Genomic DNA, 19,622 nt, shown 5'->3' with positions numbered 1-19,622 from the left:
AAATGTACTTGAAAGTATTTTGCCATCACTACTGTTAGAAGAGCCATTTTATTTTTTGTGAAACGCCAAGCGCAACTAGCTTGTTATATTTTATTTAAATAAAAACGAAAATAAAGTTCTGAAAACATAGATATTACGCTTAAAATTGTGAAAGGTATATGGTGAACAATTTTCGACTTTCCAAATAGAATAAATTGATCGTTTTTCAAATATTTTTCCAGGCACGCTGTCTCCATCGAAAATAAACAAACTGGCTGATAGACGCTGCAATATGTAACTTTCTACTTAAAACTCAATATAGAATTAGCATTGTTGCTATGTGTGCGAAATTTGGTTGAAATGGGTTGAGATTTAGATATAGCTTCCATATATAGCTTTCGCCCGATTTACATTCATATGACCACAGATGCCAATTTTTAACTCCGATTTAGTTGAAATTTTGCACAGGGAGTAGAATTAGCATTGTAGCTATGTGTGCGAAATTTGAAATCGGTTCAGATTTAGATATAGCTTCCATATATAGCTTTCGCCCGATTTACACTCATATGACCACAGAGACCAATTTTTAACTCCGATTTAGTTGAAATTTTGCACAGGGAGTAGAATTAGCATTGTAGCTATGCGTGCCAAATTTGATTGCAATCGGTTCAGATTTCGATATAGATTCCATATATATGTTTTTCCTATTTAGGGAAAACTGGCCGAAATACCTACATTTTCCTTATCAAATCGCCGCTGCTAAGTCGAAAACTTATCAAAATGACTCAAATTTTCCTATTACTTTATTACACATCTATCGACCGATAAATCATAAATACACTTTTGCGAAGTTGCCTCAAAATTGGTTCATATTTAAATGTTTTCCCTATTTTTTACTAACATTGTATTCCACCTCAGCGCATTAGCCGACTTAAATGTAAAAACTATAAGTATTGCATAACTGTACAGATCTGCTCAGATATACAGAACATATGTGTATGGATTCATATAGCATCCAACACATTGGACGGATTTGATATGGTATCGAAAATGTGGACTTACAAAGTGGTGAAGGGTATAATATAGTCGGCCCCGCCCGACTTTAGACTTTCCTTACTTGTTTTTTACTAACATTGTGTTCCAACCTAGTGCATTATCCGACATTTTGAGTCTATAGATTTTGTAGAAGTCTATCAAATTTTGTCCAGACCGAGTGATATTTAAATGTATGTATTTGGGACAAACCTTTATATATAGCCCCCAATATGTTATCGAAAATTTAGATCTACAAAGTGGTTCAGGGTATAATATAGTCGGCCCCGCCCGACTTTAGACTTTCATTACTTGTTTATGTAAATATTTAATGACAGCACGCATTTCTAATTTTTCCATTGTAAAAAAATTGCGGATGTGTCTTTTTTGAACACCTGTTTCTATATGAAGGAGTTGCCAGATCGAAACAAAATTTAACATGTGTTCATAACAGAGATGGAAGTTTCCAAAACATTTAACTTTTTTCTGTTTATACCGCGCTTTTTGTGATAGGCTAAGTAGTTTCCGAACTGCCCTCGTATGTCCTTTTTTGTCTTAGCTATCCCGTAAAAAAATAAAACACAATCTTATACATATATTTATTGTTTAATTTTAAATATTTTATTTAATCATTATGAGCCAGAAGAGTAAATAAATATTCGAGTTGAATTCCATAAAAGACATAATTGAGAACTAAGTTAAAAAAAAAACAAACGTACAAAGAGCAAAGAAGAAGACAAAGTTGATAAACAAATATATTAGTACAATACCATAGATACATACATGCACCATTTGTAGACAAACATATATACATACATGGATATGTACGACATACAAAAATGTGACTCTTTACATGTAAAGTTTGGAGTGTTTTCCACGTACAATAAAAAAACAACATCCATAACTTCTTAACAAAAACAAAAAAAGTAAACAAATATTATTGAACAAAAAAACGAAAAAGAAAACTCTTAAACTAGTGGAATATTTAATATAATTACATACACATACACTTGTATTTAAATTGAGTATCTGAAAAAAAAAAACACAATACAAAGAAATATTTAATTAATCTAATAAAAGACACGTCGGGAAGGTGACTTGGATGCAGGCACCACTGCATTGTCATAGAGATTATGATGATGATGAATAACTGCTACCAAAAACACTTCCACGAAACTCCATAAGAATATGCAGGTTGATGATATTTCAAACTGGAGCTACAGCTGCTTGAATATTGGGTATTTTTTTGTTATTATTTACTATGATTACATGTGTGTGTGTTGCTGTGTTATTTATTTACATATACGAGTATATATATATAGTAAGTACATAAAAATGTATAAACTATGAATTAATTGTTGATAATAATTTCATAATTTGTGCTACAAAAACAAGGAAACCTATAAAAAAAATTATCTCTGTGCGTTGGCTAGTTGGTTGGTTGGACAATCCGTTGGTCGATCGGTCGGTCGGTCAATTCCATGAATAAAACGTTAGTGGTGGAGTGAGTGTTTAGTACAATGTTTAGCTGCAATGATTGGGCTGACTATTTCTGCTGACGTTTTTGCTACTTCTTAACCCAATGGGTTGTTGGTATCGAAAGTGATCTTGGGCACAAAACCATTTTCACCATCCACAGTATAGGCCACAGTCATTAATCTTCCATCTGGCAACCAGACAGCATATTGTCCAGACACCTATTTGGTTTGTTTGTTATATGAAAATGTTTGAGAAAGGGTTTACAATGGATTAAATATCAATATTTTCATTGTTTCTTAAAAGTCATAATGTCATCTCTTTGGGAGATTTATGTTACCTTTCCTTGGGCATCTCCTGCTTCATTTTTATTGAAAAACAATTCCTTCTCCGGATCTTTAACCTCGTATTGGTATTCATACTGAAAATAAAATGTAAGATATGATCAAAAATGAGCCCATAAAAAAGTATATTAAAAAAAAACTATCAAAAAAGGACGGTTGCCACAGTTGGTAAAATTCTATTTTCTATAGAAATAAATTTTATTCTATAGAAATACGATTTTGGCAAAATGTTCTATAGAAATAAAATTTTGGGAGAAGTTTCTATAGAAATAAGATTTTCGCAAAATTTTCTATAGAAATACGATTTTGGAAAAAATTTTGTACAGAAATAAATTGTTAACAAAATTTTCTAGAGTAATAAAATATTGCCAACATTTTTTAGAGAGTTAAAATTTTGAAAAATTTTCTATAGAAGTAAATTTTGACAAAATTTTCTATAGAAATAATTTTCTTTCTATAGAAATCAGATTTTGGGAGAAGTTTCTATAAAAATAAGATTTTGGTAAAATTTTCTACAGAAATAAATTTTTAATAAAATTTTGAACAACATTTTCTAGAGTAATAAAATTTTGACCAAATTTACTAGAGTAATAAAATTTTGACAAAAATTTTTTAGAGAATTACAATTTTGAAAAAATGTTCTATAGAGGCAAATTTTGACAAAATTTCCTATAGAATTAAAATTTTGACAACTGTTTCTACAAAAATAAAATTTTGACAAAATATTCTACAAAAATACAATTTTGGCAAAATTTTGATCAACAACTTAAAAATATATATTTTTTTAATTTGGTAGTTTTTTGGTAAAATTTTCTTCAAATTTTGATAGACTATTTTTGGCATGAGTGGCAACTGTGCTTATAATCCGATAGAGACAAAAAGCGTAGCCAAAAAAGCAAGACAAATGTCCGTTTGTCATCCAGAAGTGGGGCAAAATTATCTCAGAAGCAAAGAAGAATTTTACATGGGCGTGGCATAAGGCGGAAGTGATCTTTTTAAACAACTACTTCATTGATTTCGCAAATGTGATTCAATTTCAGTAAAATATGTATCACAGATTCTACGTCTGCCGAGAAATGGATCTATAGACTTTTCATTTTTTTTAATGGAAATTTGTATTGTTTTGTTTGTGCTTTTGCACTAATGCCCACACTCAAAAAAAGTTTACTTGGATCCAAAGATTTTGACCTTCCCTTAAGGATTTTGATATTGATTCCGAGTCAACAAAAGCGGCTTATTTAAAATAAAGAAATTTTTAGCGACCTATCTGGCTTTAAATCTAGGACCAATAAAATTAAAATCTCATTTATCAAATTTTCATTTTCTTTTCGCGGTTTATTAATAAAGGTACTCACGTACAAAAAAAAAATCCAGTTTAAAAAGCGGATATTTAAAAGTAAACAAGTATATACGGCCGTAAGTTCGGCCAGGCCGAATCTTATGTACCCTCTACCATGGATTGCATATAAATTTGTACTAAAGACTGTCATCCACAATCGAATTACTTAGGTTGGGCGGTAACACTTGCCGATGGCAAGGTATCTTAAAACTTCTTAACACCGCCTTCTCAATTGTAAGTTAGTCTACATGGGGTATATATTTAACAAAAAAAGGGCCGATTAAATACGTATATGATTCAGCTTGACAAAATTTTCTATAGTAATAAAATTTTGACAAAATTTTCAATACAAATAAAATCTTGACAAAATTTTCTATAGCAATAACATTTTGACAAAATGTTCTATAGTAATAAAATCTTGACAAAATTTTCTATAGTAATAAAACTTTTGACAAAATTTTTTATAGAAATAAAATCTTGACAAAATCTTGAAATACAGTTTTGACAAAATTTTCTATAGAAATAAAATTTTGACAAAATTTTCTATAGAAATAAAATTTTGACAAAATTTTCTATAGAAATAAAATTTTGACAAAATTTTCTATAGAAATAAAATTTTGACAAAATTTTCTATAGAAATAAAATTTTGACACAATTTTCTATAGAAATAAAATTTTGACAAAATGTTCTATAGAAATAAAATCTTGACAAAATTTTCTATAGTAATAAAGTTTTGACAAAATTTTCTATAGAAATAAAATCTTGACAAAATTTTTTATAGAAATACAGTTTTGAAAAATTTTCTATAGAAATAAAATTTTGACAAAATTTTCTATAGCAATAACATTTTGACAAAATGTTCTATAGAAATAAAATCTTGACAAAATTTTCTATAGTAATAAAATTTTGACAACATTTTTTATAGAAATAAAATTTTGACAAAATTTTCTATAGCAATAAAATTTTGAAAAAATTTTGTATAGAAATAAAATTTTGACAAAATGTTCTATAGAAATAAAATCTTGACAAAATTTTCTATAGCAATAAAATTTTGAAAAAAATTTGTATAGAAATAAAATTTTGACAAAATTTTCTATAGCAATAAAATTTTGACAAAATTTTGTATAGAAATAAAATGTTGACAAAATTTTGTATAGAAATAAAATTTTGACAAATTTTTTTTAGAAATAAAATCTTGACAAAATTTTCTATAGAAATACAATTTTGACTAAATTTTCTATTGTAATAAAATTTTGACAAAATTTTCTATAGAAATAAAATTTTGACAAAATTTTCTATAGAAATAAAATCTTGACAAAATTTTCTATAGGAATACAATTTTGACAAAATTTTCTATAGTAATAAAATTTTGACAAAATTTTCTATAGAAATAAAATCTTGACAATATTTTCTATAGAAATACAATTTTGACTAAATTTTCTATTGTAATAAAATTTTGACAAAATTTTCTATAGAAATAAAATTTTGACAAAATTTTCTATAGCAATAAAATGTTGACAAAATTTTCTATAGAAATAAAATTTTGACAAAATTTTCTATAGAAATAAAATTTTGACAAAATTTTGTATAGAAATAAAATTTTGACAAAATTTTCTATTGAAATACAATTTTGACAAAATTTTCTACAGAAATAAAATTTTGACAAAATTTTCTGTTTAAATAAAATTTTGACAAAATTTTCTATAGAAATAAAATTTTGACAAAATTTTCTATAGCAATAAAATTTTGAAAAAATTTTGTATAGAAATAAAATTTTGACAAAATTTTCTATAGCAATAAAATTTTGTGTAGAAATAAAATTTTGTATAGAAATAAAATTGTGACAAAATTTTCTATAGGAATACAATTTTGACAAAATTTTCTATAGTAATAAAATTGTGACAAAATTTTCTATAGAAATAAAATCCTGACAAAATTTTCTATAGAAATAAAATCCTGACAAAATTTTCTATAGGAATACAATTTTGACAAAATTTTCTATAGTAATAAAATTTTGACAAAATTTTCTATAGAAATAAAATCCTGACAAAATTTTCTATAGAAATACAATTTTGACTAAATTTTCTATAGAAAAAAAATTTTAACAAAATTTTCTATAGAAATAAAATTTTGACAAAATTCTCTATAGCAATAAAATTTTGACAAAATTTTCTATAGAAATACAATTTTGACAAAATTTTCTATAGCAATAAAATTTTGACAAAATTTTCTATAGAAATAAAATCTTGACAAAATTTTCTATAGAAATACAATTTTGACAAAATTTTCTATAGGAATAAAATTATTTTGTCACAATTATTATTTTGACACAATTTTGACAAAATTGTATTTCTATAGAAAAAAAATTTTCTATAGAAATAAAATTTTGACAAAATTCTCTATAGCAATAAAAATAAAATCTTGACAAAATTTTCTATAGCAATAAAATTTTGAAAAAAAATTTGTATAGAAATAAAATTTTGACAAAATTTTCTATAGCAATAAAATTTTGACAAAATTTTGTATAGAAATAAAATGTTGACAAAATTTTGTATAGAAATAAAATTTTGACAAAATTTTCTATAGAAATAAAATCTTGACAAAATTTTCTATAGAAATACAATTTTGACTAAATTTTCTATTGTAATAAAATTTTGACAAAATTTTCTATAGAAATAAAATTTTGACAAAATTTTCTATAGAAATAAAATCTTGACAAAATTTTCTATAGGAATACAATTTTGACAAAATTTTCTATAGTAATAAAATTTTGACAAAATTTTCTATAGAAATAAAATCTTGACAATATTTTCTATAGAAATACAATTTTGACTAAATTTTCTATTGTAATAAAATTTTGACAAAATTTTCTATAGAAATAAAATTTTGACAAAATTTTCTATAGCAATAAAATGTTGACAAAATTTTCTATAGAAATAAAATTTTGACAAAATTTTCTATAGAAATAAAATTTTGACAAAATTTTGTATAGAAATAAAATTTTGACAAAATTTTCTATTGAAATACAATTTTGACAAAATTTTCTACAAAAATAAAATTTTGACAAAATTTTCTGTTTAAATAAAATTTTGACAAAATTTTCTATAGAAATAAAATTTTGACAAAATTTTCTATAGCAATAAAATTTTGAAAAAATTTTGTATAGAAATAAAATTTTGACAAAATTTTCTATAGCAATAAAATTTTGTGTAGAAATAAAATTTTGTATAGAAATAAAATTGTGACAAAATTTTCTATAGGAATACAATTTTGACAAAATTTTCTATAGTAATAAAATTGTGACAAAATTTTCTATAGAAATAAAATCCTGACAAAATTTTCTATAGAAATAAAATCCTGACAAAATTTTCTATAGGAATACAATTTTGACAAAATTTTCTATAGTAATAAAATTTTGACAAAATTTTCTATAGAAATAAAATCCTGACAAAATTTTCTATAGAAATACAATTTTGACTAAATTTTCTATAGAAAAAAAATTTTAACAAAATTTTCTATAGAAATAAAATTTTGACAAAATTCTCTATAGCAATAAAATTTTGACAAAATTTTCTATAGAAATACAATTTTGACAAAATTTTCTATAGCAATAAAATTTTGACAAAATTTTCTATAGAAATAAAATCTTGACAAAATTTTCTATAGAAATACAATTTTGACAAAATTTTCTATAGGAATAAAATTATTTTGTCACAATTATTATTTTGACACAATTTTGACAAAATTGTATTTCTATAGAAAAAAAATTTTCTATAGAAATAAAATTTTGACAAAATTCTCTATAGCAATAAAATTTTGACAATAAAATTTTGGTAGAATATTTTTGAGGATTGGCTATATATAACTATAGACCGATATGGACCAATTCTGGCATGATTGTTAGCAGCCATATACTAGCACAATTTACCAAATTTCACCACGTACCAAATTTCCGGAGGTCAAATGTGGGGATCGGTTTATATGGGGGCTATATAGAATTATGTACCGATGTGAACCAATTTTTGCATGATTGTTAGAAACCCTATACCAACACCATGTACCAAATTTCAGCCGGATCGGATGAAATAGGCTTCTCTTAGAGGCTCCGCAAGCCAAATATGAGGGTCCGTTTATATGGGGGCTATACGTACAGATATAGCCCATTTGCAATACCATCCGACCTACATCAATAACAACTACTTGTGCCAAGTTTCAAGTCGATAGCTTATTTCGATCGGAAGTTAGCATGATTTCAACAGACGGACGGACGGACATTCTTAGATCAACTCAGAATTTCACCACGACCCAGAATATATATACTTTATGGGGTCTTAGAGCAATATTTCGATGTGTTACAAACGGAATGACAAAGTTAATATACCCCCCATCCTATGGTGGAGGGTATAAAAATGTTTTCTTAATTAAAAAACTTTAAACCAAAGTTTTAAGTGTTATCTTTGAAGCGTTTTTATCTTAAACCTTAAGTTTCAATATTTCAGTTAATTTAAGGACAAATTCTCATAATCAAAAATGCGTTTCTTTACTTTAAGGAAAATTAGCCTTAGTTCAAAGACATGATACTTTACAAAATTGTCATTATTTTCCTAAATTTTATATAATTGTCCTAAATTTAATGAAAAAAAATTTTGAAGTAAATATTATAAACTTTATTTTAATTAAAATTTCATTATTTTAAAGAAATTTTCCTTAATATTTTGTAAATTTCGCATCCTAAAATTTAGGTTGCGTAAACTTTTATATCACGCAAATATTTTTTTCAGTGCACTAAACTTTATTTTAGTTCATGAAGATTAGTTGATTTTAGTTAAATTTGGCCCAATGTGAGCAAATGTTTCTTATTTGAATAACTTTTTGCAAACTTTAATGACGTGAACTAAAAATAAGATTAAAAAATTTTTCTACAAAATATAGTGCACAATTTTACTAAAAAATAAAATAGTTCATATATTCCTAAAATGGAAGAAGTTTCCTTAAATTGAGTTTATAAGTGTCTTAAATGAGTACATTCTACTAAAGTTGTAACTGTCTTCAACATCGTACAGCGCTAAAGACTTTTTAATAATTTTTAAATCCAATTTTTTCCTCCAACATATGAAATTTTCTTAAACAACAGAAAAAATTATTATTTTTAGAAAACTATTTTATTTAAAATATACTAAAATAAACCTACATTTTCTTCATGGTGTGTTCACTTTTTTTGGGTGTGGTGTTTCATACTTAGAAAATTAAAATTTATTTTTATATATAGTCTCATAAGCACGTCTTGTGAAGTCCGTTTTTTAGAAGAGCAAGTTTGGATATACATTAAAAGTAATGGCTTAGGATGAACTACCAAATTTTTTCTCTGACCAAAAATCCTGGATAGATATATAAATCTGGCCTAAATTCCATGGTGAATAAAAAAAACGAACAGTTAATAATGGGGGATTTATTTTTATTTATAACTCATATGTTGCTCCATAGGGAGGAACTAAATTTCTGTCACTGTTGTATCCAATTCATGATTGAAATATCAAATATCATTTAGCCTTTGTATGTAAAATTGTTTAAAGTTTGATTGTACCTAAACTATTGTTGTGTTGGGATTTTTTTGTTTTTGTTTTTTTTTTTTTTCATAAGCAGTTTTGAGAAATTACCTAAGCAATGTAAAGCGAAGTTGTTTATTGTCTTTAAAATTCTTCACAAAAAAAAAAAATCAATTGACTAATTAATTAACCAATAAGGTTGACAGTTTTCCCAAGTGCTTTCCAAAATAATTATCATAAAATAATTATTCAGTAAAGGTATGGGAAATATTGAGATGATTTGGTCACGATAATATTTAAGAGGATTATAATTTCCTTTGTAATCTTTTTATATACAAAATGAGAAATACGTAGTATACGTTCACATTTTACATCTCTTTATTTTTTTTTTATTTTGATCAACATCAAAAGTCGATTTGATCGATTAGTCGAATTTGAAGATTACAAAAGGTTCACTTTCGAGGTCTTAATCCTTAGAATAGGTTGATGTTAAATCCTTTACTCTACCAAGTTTGATGGCTATAATCTAAATTTAAACTTCATAGTAATTTTTTATTCGATAAAAATATGAAATATACGTGGCATTCGGCCACGAATTGGTCTTTGGCGTCAAGAGGCCGATTAATTGAAGCCGAAGCTTTTTGAATAATTTATTTGATATTGAATTGTCCAAGTATTGAATTTGTCTCAGTCGAAACACCCAGTACAAATAACAGGTGGGCTGATAAGTCCCCGGTCTGACACATAGATGGTGTCGCTAGTATTAAATGCATATTATTTTTATATAGTACCAACCTTCAAATGATTCGTGTCAAAATTTGACGTCTGTAAGTCAATTAGTTTGTGAGATAGAGCGTCTTTTGTGAAGCAACTTTTGTTATTGTGAAAAAAAATGGAAAAAAAGGAATTTCGTGTTTTGATAAAATACTGTTTTCTGAAGGGAAAACATACGGCGGAAGCAAGAACTTGGCTTGATAATGAGTTTCCGGACTCTGCCCCAGGGAAATCAACAATAATTTATTGGTATGCAAAATTCAAGCGTGGTGAAAAGAGCACGGAGGACGGTGAACGCAGTGGACGCTCGAAAGAGTTGGTTACCGACGAAAACATAAAAAAAAATCCACAAAATGATTTTGAATGACCATAAAATGAAGTTGATCGATATAGCAGAGGCCTTAAAGATATCAAAGGAACGTGTTGGTCATATCATTCATCAATATTTGGATATGCGGAAGCTCTGTGCAAAATGGGTGCCGCGCGAGCTCACATTTGACCAAAAACAACAACGCGTTGATGATTCTGAGCGGTGTTTGCAGCTGTTAACTCGTAATACACCCGAGTTTTTCCGTTGATATGTGACAATGGATGAAACATGGCTCCATCACTACACTCCTGAGTCCAATCGACAGTCGGCTGAGTGGACAGCGACCGGTGAACCGTCTCCGAAGCGTGGAAAGACTCAAAAGTCCGTTTTTTGGGATGCGCATGGAATAATTTTTATCGATTATCTTGAGAAGGGAAAAACCATTAACAGTGACTATTATATGGCATTATTGAAGCGTTTGAAGGTCGAAATCGCGGCAAAACGGCCCCATATGAAGAAGAAAAAAGTGTTGTTCCACCAAGACAACGCACCGTGCCACAAGTCATTGAGAACGATGGCAAAAATTCATGAATTGGGCTTCGAATTGCTTCAACACCCATCGTATTCTCCAGATCTGGCCCCCAGCGACTTTTTCTTGTTCTCAGACCTCAAAAGAATGCTCGCAGGGAAGAGGTGATCGCCGAAACGCCTATTTTGAGGCAAAACCGAAGGAGTACTTCGTTATAATCGTTGTATCGCTCTTGAAGGGAACTATGTTGAATAATAAAAACGAATTTTTACAAAAAAGTTTGTTTTTCTTTGTTAGACCGGGGACTTATTAGCCAACCTGTTAATACGTAAAAAAATTATAAAAAATCTTGTTTTATCACTATAATATAAAATGAATTACTTTTTATTATTGTATTTATGCATTTGTTTAAAAAATATTCTAATATTGAACTAAAAAACATCAAATTTCTTTAATTACAAATTTGAGGAAAATATTCGGCTTCGGCCGATTATTATTATTATTTTTTATCAGTGGTTTAAAGTTATTTTTTGGAAATAAAACATTTTCTGTTATAATTTGGATCTTTAAACTGCCGTTTGTTTGCTTTATTAATATCGCAAAAAGGGATGGGAACTGCATAAATGATATGTGTATCCTAATTTTTATTTCATTGATCCTACACTCAAAAAAAAGTGAACTCTCTATTTCACTAAAGCCATATATGTTTGGAGAAAGTTTCATGTTTGGAGAAAGTTTCATTTACTCTAATAATTTTTGTGTACGTTAGTTAAATTAACTAAAACCGAGCAAAAAAATATACTCACATAAAGCATAAAGATGAACTAAATTCGTGTCTGCCACAAAATAGTTCAGAATTTCTTTCAATTTGTAAATTTTACCAAAAATGCGTCCATCATGAACTTCGTATGTCACTAAAGACATTCTTGCAATTTTGAACTCCAAGTTTTTCCTTCAAACTACAAAATTTTCTTTAACAAGTGAAAAACTTAGTTATGTCTAATAAATTTTCTTGAATTTGTCGAAAAATATTTACTTATTTTTTATGACATAGACGTGATGCCAACGTTTGTAATACTGTTTAGTTAAAATTTTCTACAAATATTAAAAATTTTCAAAAATTAACCGAAAGTTTTCTTCCTGGTGGGTTCACTGTTTTTTCAGTGTAGATTTAAAGTCCCTAAAAATTTATTTGTTTTAAAGAAGTCGCATCTTTGGCTCGGAGTCAATACCAACATCCTCAAGGCAAGGTGAAAATCTTTGGATACAAGTAAACTTTTTTTTGAGTATAGAGAATGAAAATTTGATAAATTAGCCTGGATTTAAAACTAGATATCTTCCTACAAAATTCCTTTATTTCGTTTCTACACTCAAAAAAAAAAGTTCCAAAGATTTTGATCTTCCTTTTAGGATTTTGGTGTGATTCCGAGCCAAAGATGCGGGTTCTTTAAAATGAGGGAATTTTTTAACGACCAATCGGGCTTTAAATCTAGGATCTATAAAATTAAAATTAGTATACAGATCTCATTTATCGAATTTTCATTCTATTTTTCCGGTATATTAATAAAGCTATTCACGTACAAACAAATGCCAGTTTAAAAATCCAAATTATGACGGATATTTCGAAGTAAAAAAAAATATTTTCTTATTCCCAAAAAAAAAAATGCCAAATCCTCAAAATAAGTCTTAGCCTTTATTTGATGCGTTTTTATCTTAAATCTAAAGATTCAATATTTCAATTAATTTAAGGACGATTTCTTTAAGTCAAAAATGTGTTTCTTTACTTTAACGAAAATATGCCTTAGTTTAAAGTCATGCAACTTTAACGAAGGGACTCAAATTTTCAAAATATGTGTCTTAAATTTAATGAAAATTTTTTTTGAAGTAAAGATTATAAACTTTCTTTTTTTAAAATTTCATTATTTTAAAGAAATTTGTCCTTAAAGGTGAGTATTAAGTTCACGCCAGTTTAAAAATCCAAATTATGACGAATATTTCGAAGTAAAAAAAATATTTTCTTACTTCCCAAAAAAAAAAAAATGCCAAATCCTCAAAATAAGTCTTAGCCTATATTTGAAGCGTTTTTATCTTAAATCTAAAGATTCAATATTTCAATAAATTTAAGGACGATTTCTTTAAGTCAAAAATGTGTTTCTTTACTTTAACGAAAATATGCCTTAGTTTAAAGTCATGCAACTTTAACGAAGGGACGCAAATTTTCAAAATATGTGTCTTAAATTTAATGAAAAATTTTTTTGAAGTAAAGATTATAAACATTCTTTTTATTAAAATTTCATTATTTTAAAGAAATTTGTCCTTAAAGGTGAGTATTAAGTTCGAGTTTAGCGGCTAATTTTCACTAAAGTGAAAACTAAAGCAGTAAAAAAAAACATAAAATTATACATATTTGTTGCAGATTTCATTATAACTTGATGGGGAATATCCCAAACCAAATTTTCACAAAGTTTGTATTCCTTAAAATGGAGTATTAAAGAGAAGTAATCGTGAAAAAATGACTATTTTAGCTCCTAAACTCGAACTTAATACCCACCTTAATAGTGTGAACATTGCGCATCCTAAAATTGAGGTTGCGTAATCTTTAATATAATATTTAATATTTTTTCTGCGTATGGCTCCACATGAATACAAAAATCTTTAATCAAAAAGCTTTGGATCGAAGTTAACTCTTAAAGCAAATTTAATTTATTTAATTTATAAAAATATTTATTATAATTGCAAATTATAATAAATGTATAACAAAAAAGCAACTAGCAACTTAGGCTATCGGCTTATAAGCAAATATATAGTTAGAGGATTTTGCATTGCTGATTTAATTTCTTTAGTTCCTTCTTCCTTCCATTTTTTTATTTTTTAAATGAATTTCATTCAAATAAAAACAAGACACCGTTGAATTAAATTCCTTCTTTCTTTAAATATCAATCAATTCAATCAATATTATTTTAATAATTTTGAACTCATAGTTTGTTTACGGTTGGTAATTGCTTTGGATTTGAATGAATTGAATATTTTTATTCTTTGATATTTTTTTTTTAAGACACACACGCTACCATCGAAACACTTTTTATTATTCAAATGTTATAACAATAAATTGCAAATGTATAAGGATTGATTAACTTCAGACAGTTTCGAATTTGAATTTGACATTTTCGATTGGTTTACACATTGCATGAGATTATTTATTGCACCGAAAAATGTTTGTTCCTTGTTTTTTTTTTTCAGATTGCTATTCTTGCTTCTTTTAATGTCATTCAAATGTCTGTTAGGACGACAGCACCATATGGCAATTGGCCAGCAGTCTGTTTTATTTTGATATCTTTACTTGTCAACCAAAAAAAAAAAAAAACAATTTACCGGTTCTGGTTGTTCAGGAGCCTGAGGTCGCGCCTGGGCCATAACCAAATACGCACACAAGACGAGTGCCATAAACTTCCATGGTAAAGCCGACATGATTTTGACCGTCCGTTTGTTTTCCTTTTTTGCCGGTTTTTAACGTTTATTCGAGATCAGAGGATCCGTGCCTTAAAGGGTAGGTATTATGATGTGCAACGCTTTTAGCTTCTAACTGAAGCCAATTGTTCGTCATAGAAGTCTTTTATATGAATTTCGTTGTTTTCGTGTCTCTTGTTTAAAATCGCATCAGATCTCGCGCGCGCATTGTCATCTCCGTCTCCAATAGCAGCTTGCCTGTCTTCTTGCACAGCACACACATAGGTCAAAGGTAGGTACTACTCGACTCGACTCTATTCGATGTGATGCGACGCGATCGACTCGCAACAGCATTTCAAATAAAACGCGACAATCTCCGATATGGTTGGTGGCGAAGATGCCAAAGTAAAAACAAAAAAGCCGAATGCTCAAAACATCTCGTAGTCGCCTTTGTGACTTAAATGAAACAACAAAAACAACAACAACAGCTATATAGCGTTACAAAAATACTAAGAATAGCAAAATTTAACATTTTCCCAAAAAAAACAAAATCCCGAGTTCCACTAGTGAAAAGACCGACTCGTCTGCTTTGTTAGACATTGTTCAGACTTGTTGGTCGTTTATAGTGTTCTATGTTTGATTTTTGCCTATGTTGTTGTTGTTGCAGTTTTCTTTGTTTTCCCATTTTTTTTTTGTGAGTGGCCAAACGGCAGCGACAGCAGCAGCACCTTATCTCCATCGATCGCTCAAGAAATACAAAACCACAATTGGATGATCATTGGACTGTGCTAAAATTTGAAGTAGGTATCTTTATTGTTGTTGTTGTTCTTGTTATCAAGATATACGTCTTTCAAGGAATGAATTCAATATGCATCAACAACCAAAGATGCTATAGAAGATGAGAGTGCCAAATGCATATCAGGGAAATTTTATCAATTTTTTTTTAATATATCAACGAGGGTAGTAAAGGAAGCTCGGGTGATTTGGCTGATATTGGAGAGACCATAAAAAATAAAATTCCGGGTGAATAAAAAAAAAAAATTTTAAAAACTATATTATTATCTACGAGCGTTACCCAACCTCCTTTCTTACACGTCTAATCTGATTCAATCAGAATTGATGCAAATAATTTTTTAATTGAAATGCCTTCAACCACGAAAATGATAATATCAATCACAGTTTTAATTGGGCATACAAAATTTAGGAAATTATTGTAATTTTATTTTATTATGATATATTGGTATTACTCAATTATGTATGGATCAAAATATCGGCCAAATAGGCGCCGCGACCTCGGTGGCACACCTTCATCCGATGGTCCAAATTTTCGATGACGCTGAGGTAGGAGGTTCTATGCCGTTAATGTGCCGAATTATCTCATCCTTTAGCTCTTGAATTGTTGCTGGCTTATCGACGAACACCTTTTCTTTCAAATAACCAAATTTAGGCGGTTTTTACACGTTTAGGGGGATTTTTAGGGGTAACATTTATTTGGGGGTAAAAAAAATATCTTAGATCTTATAAAGTGGAGCAATTCTCAACAAAATTTGGAACAAATCTGACATGAATTTTGAGAAAAAAAATAGGGGAAGTCAACCCATATTCCTAAATACAAGCAAGTATGCAATGACATTCTTTTTTAAACGTATCTTTTGAAGGGGCATTTTTAATATTTGATACACTTAAAAACAAGGTTAGGTTAGGTGGCAGCCCGATGTATCAGGCTCACTTAGACTATTCAGTCCATTGTGATGCCACACTGGTGAACTTCTCTCGTTTCACTGCCCGATTCCAAGTTAAGCTCAATGTAAAGGGACCTCCTTTTTATAGCCGAGTGCGAACGGCGTTTCACATTGCAGTGCAACCACCTAGAGAAGCTTTGAAACCCTCAGAAATGTCATCAGCATGCTGATGACATTTCCTCAGTAATGCATTACTGAGGTTGGATAATCCACCGCTGAAAAATTTTTGGTGTTCGGTCGAAGCAGGAATCGAACCCGAATTTGTGACAAGTGGTGTAATGATTCTATCTAATGATTTTTATTTACTTCAAAAGAAAATTTTTAGCATAAAAAACTTATTTTGTCTAAAATTTTGTTCCGCAGAAAAAATCTTTCAGTTTATATATTTTTGTTAAATATGATTTTTTAAGCGTATCACTACAGGATTTTTAACGAAATTTTGGGCCCCTTTTTGTATTATTTACATACTTAAAATTTTTGGTGGTTTTTGAAAAGAGTCTAGACCAATTTAGGGGTTTTTTTCTTAAGATTTTGGGGGAAGAATCAAAAATTACCTGTCAACACTGTCCTGCTGAAACCACATGTCGTCCACATCCATATCTTCCAATTCGAGCCATAAAAAGTTCGTTATCATCTCACGATAGGTAGCACCATTCACAGTAACTGCCTGACCGGCCTCATTTTGGAAAAAATACGGCCCGATGATGCCGCCAGCCCATAAACCGCACCAAACAGTCACTCTTTGTGGGTGTATTGGTTTTTCGACAATCACTCTTGGATTCTCATTCGCCCAAATGCGTCAATTCTGTTTATTGACGAATCCACTGAGGTGAAAATGTGCCTCATCACTGAAGATGATTTTCTTCGAAAATTGATCATCCACTGTTGCCATTTCTTGGAACCATTCTGCCCATTCACGACGTTTGGAATGGTCAAGATGTTTTAGTTCTTGAGCCAATTGCACCTTGTAAGCGTGTAAATGAAAGTCTTTATGCATAATGTTCATCAACGACGAGCGTGAGAGGTGCAATTGTTGGGCACGACGACCAGTTGAGGTGGACGGCTCTTCAGCCACACTATCGCGAACAGCAGCATTATTTTCTGCAGTACAAGCTGTACGAGCATGCACTCACATCTTCTACAGACCCGGTTTACTCGAATTTTTCCACGATTTTTGCGATTGTACGCACATTTCGACGATCAAATTGGCCAAAAAAATCACGAAGTGCACGATATGCATTTTGATTTGAACGCCCATTTTCATAATAAGTCTGGATAACTTTAACACGTTGTTGGATTGTGTATCTCTCCATGGTTCAAATTGAGTAAGTCTGAAATAAAGAAATGTCAAATAAAATACGGAAAAAAACTTGGCGTTTAGGTGTGGTTCACATTCAACATCGGCCCTTACAATTTAACCACCCTTTATTTGATTAAAAAATTGATTTGATTTCGAAATTTCAATTAATTTTTATACTCTCACACCACTACTATGGTACAATAAGTTTGTGCATTTGTATGTAACGCCAAGAAGAAAAAGTCCGAGACCCATCGTTTAATATACCGATCATCTTAGAACTAAATTCTGAGTCGATTTAGCAATGTCCGTCTGTCTGTCTGTCCGCCCGTATGTAATTTTGTGCATAAAGTACAGTTCGCATTTTAAGTCCGATCGTCCTCAAATCTGGCACAGAGTTCTACTTTGGCTCAAAGACAATCGCTATTGATTAAAAAAATCGGTTCAGATTTAGATATAGCTGCCATATATATTTATCACCGATCTGGTCATAATTGACGTATTTATCAACGCATTTTCTTAAAATTTCGCAAGGCCGAATATTTGGGGGTTCTCGTAAAATATACGAAATATCAGCCAAATCGGTCCAGATTTAGATATAGCTCCCATATATATCTTTCGTACGATTTGCACTTATATAGCCTCAAAAGCCAGAGTTTTGTCCTGATTTGCTTGAAATTTTGCACAAGGAGTACGTTAAATAGTATCGTTAACATTTTAGTTGAAATCGGTTCAGATTTTGATATAGCTCCCATATATATCTTTCGCCCGATATGGAATTATATGGTACGAGATGCCAGAGTTTTACCCTAATTTGCTTGAAATGTTGCACTATGTGGTCAAGTGTGGTAAATTGTATTGAAATCGGTTCAGATTTAGATATAGCTCCCATATATATCATTCGCCCGATTTGGGCTAATATGACCACAGGGGCAAAAGTTTTACTCTGATTTACGTGAAATTTTGCAGAGTGAGTAGAACTGAACTTGAAACTTTGCACAGGGAGTCGAATTAAGGTTCTAGATATGCGTGCTAATTTTGGTTGAAATCGGTTCAGATTTTGATTTAGCTCCCATATATATCTTTCGCCCGATTTTCCGTCATATGACCACAGAGGTCCAAGTTGTAATCCGATTTACGTGAAATTTTGCACAGGAAGTAGAATTAAAATAGTAACTATGCATGTGAAATTTGATTGAAATCGGTTCGATATAGCTTCCATATATATAAGATTAAGGGACTTGTAAGTTATATGAAAAGATGATGTACAGTGGGAGAAAAGATGATTCAATTTGTAAGAGAAAAAATTCCCAAATGTTTTCTCCATAAGGAGTTATCATAAAGGGCCCAAAATTGAGTTATCTCTACCAGTCAGATCTATACTAAAGGCTGTGGAAAGGTTCATTCGCCCGAACCGAAACATATACAGTCCAGGCGTGTATAGATTTGTATCTGGCGTTTTCTTTTCAATGGCTCTATTAACCATGTTCCTTAATCTATATCTGTCCATAAAGCTCGAAAAATAATTGTATAATTAGATTCCATATATATGTTTTTCCGATTTAGGTAAAACAGGCCGAAATACCCATATTTTCCTTATCAAATCGCCACTGCTAAAACTTATCAAAATGACTCAAATTTTCCTATTACTTTAATACACATCTATCGACCGATAAATCATAAATACAGTTTTGCGAAGTTGCCTCAAAATTGGTTCAGATTTAAATATTTCCCATATTTTTTTAGTAACATTGTGCTTCATCCCAGGGCATTAGCCGATTTAAATTTTAATTCTAGAGATTTTGTA

At 29.5% G+C, this 19,622-nt stretch overlaps 1 protein-coding gene across 1 annotated transcript; it reads right to left on the bottom strand.

The window, feature by feature from the left end:
- Nucleotides 1-1,598: 1,598 nt before the first annotated feature.
- On the bottom strand, nucleotides 1,599-14,920 carry LOC142232328 (pro-resilin-like). The gene is made up of 3 exons (XM_075303076.1): nucleotides 14,702-14,920; nucleotides 2,828-2,908; nucleotides 1,599-2,708 (listed from the first exon to the last, which is right to left on the bottom strand). The coding sequence occupies exons 1-3, from the start codon at nucleotides 14,795-14,797 to the stop codon at nucleotides 2,586-2,588; spliced, it is 300 nt and encodes a 99-aa protein (XP_075159191.1). The 5' UTR covers nucleotides 14,798-14,920; the 3' UTR covers nucleotides 1,599-2,585.
- Nucleotides 14,921-19,622: the final 4,702 nt, after the last annotated feature.

This window comes from Haematobia irritans, chromosome 3, assembly GCF_050003625.1.
Source record: "Haematobia irritans isolate KBUSLIRL chromosome 3, ASM5000362v1, whole genome shotgun sequence".
Classification (NCBI taxonomy): Eukaryota; Metazoa; Arthropoda; class Insecta; order Diptera; family Muscidae; genus Haematobia; species Haematobia irritans.
This window is presented reverse-complemented; position numbering and strand designations above follow the sequence as displayed.

Coding starts and splice junctions, on each gene's coding strand:
- LOC142232328 (XM_075303076.1), bottom strand. CDS start 14,797: ATGTCGGCTTTACCATGGAAGTTTATGGCACTCGTCTTGTGTGCGTAT. Junction 2,909..14,701: donor CTCCTGAACAACCAGAACCG/GTAAATTGTTTT, acceptor TTTTATTTTCAG/TATGAATACCAATACGAGGT. Junction 2,709..2,827: donor CAGGAGATGCCCAAGGAAAG/GTAACATAAATC, acceptor CAAACCAAATAG/GTGTCTGGACAATATGCTGT.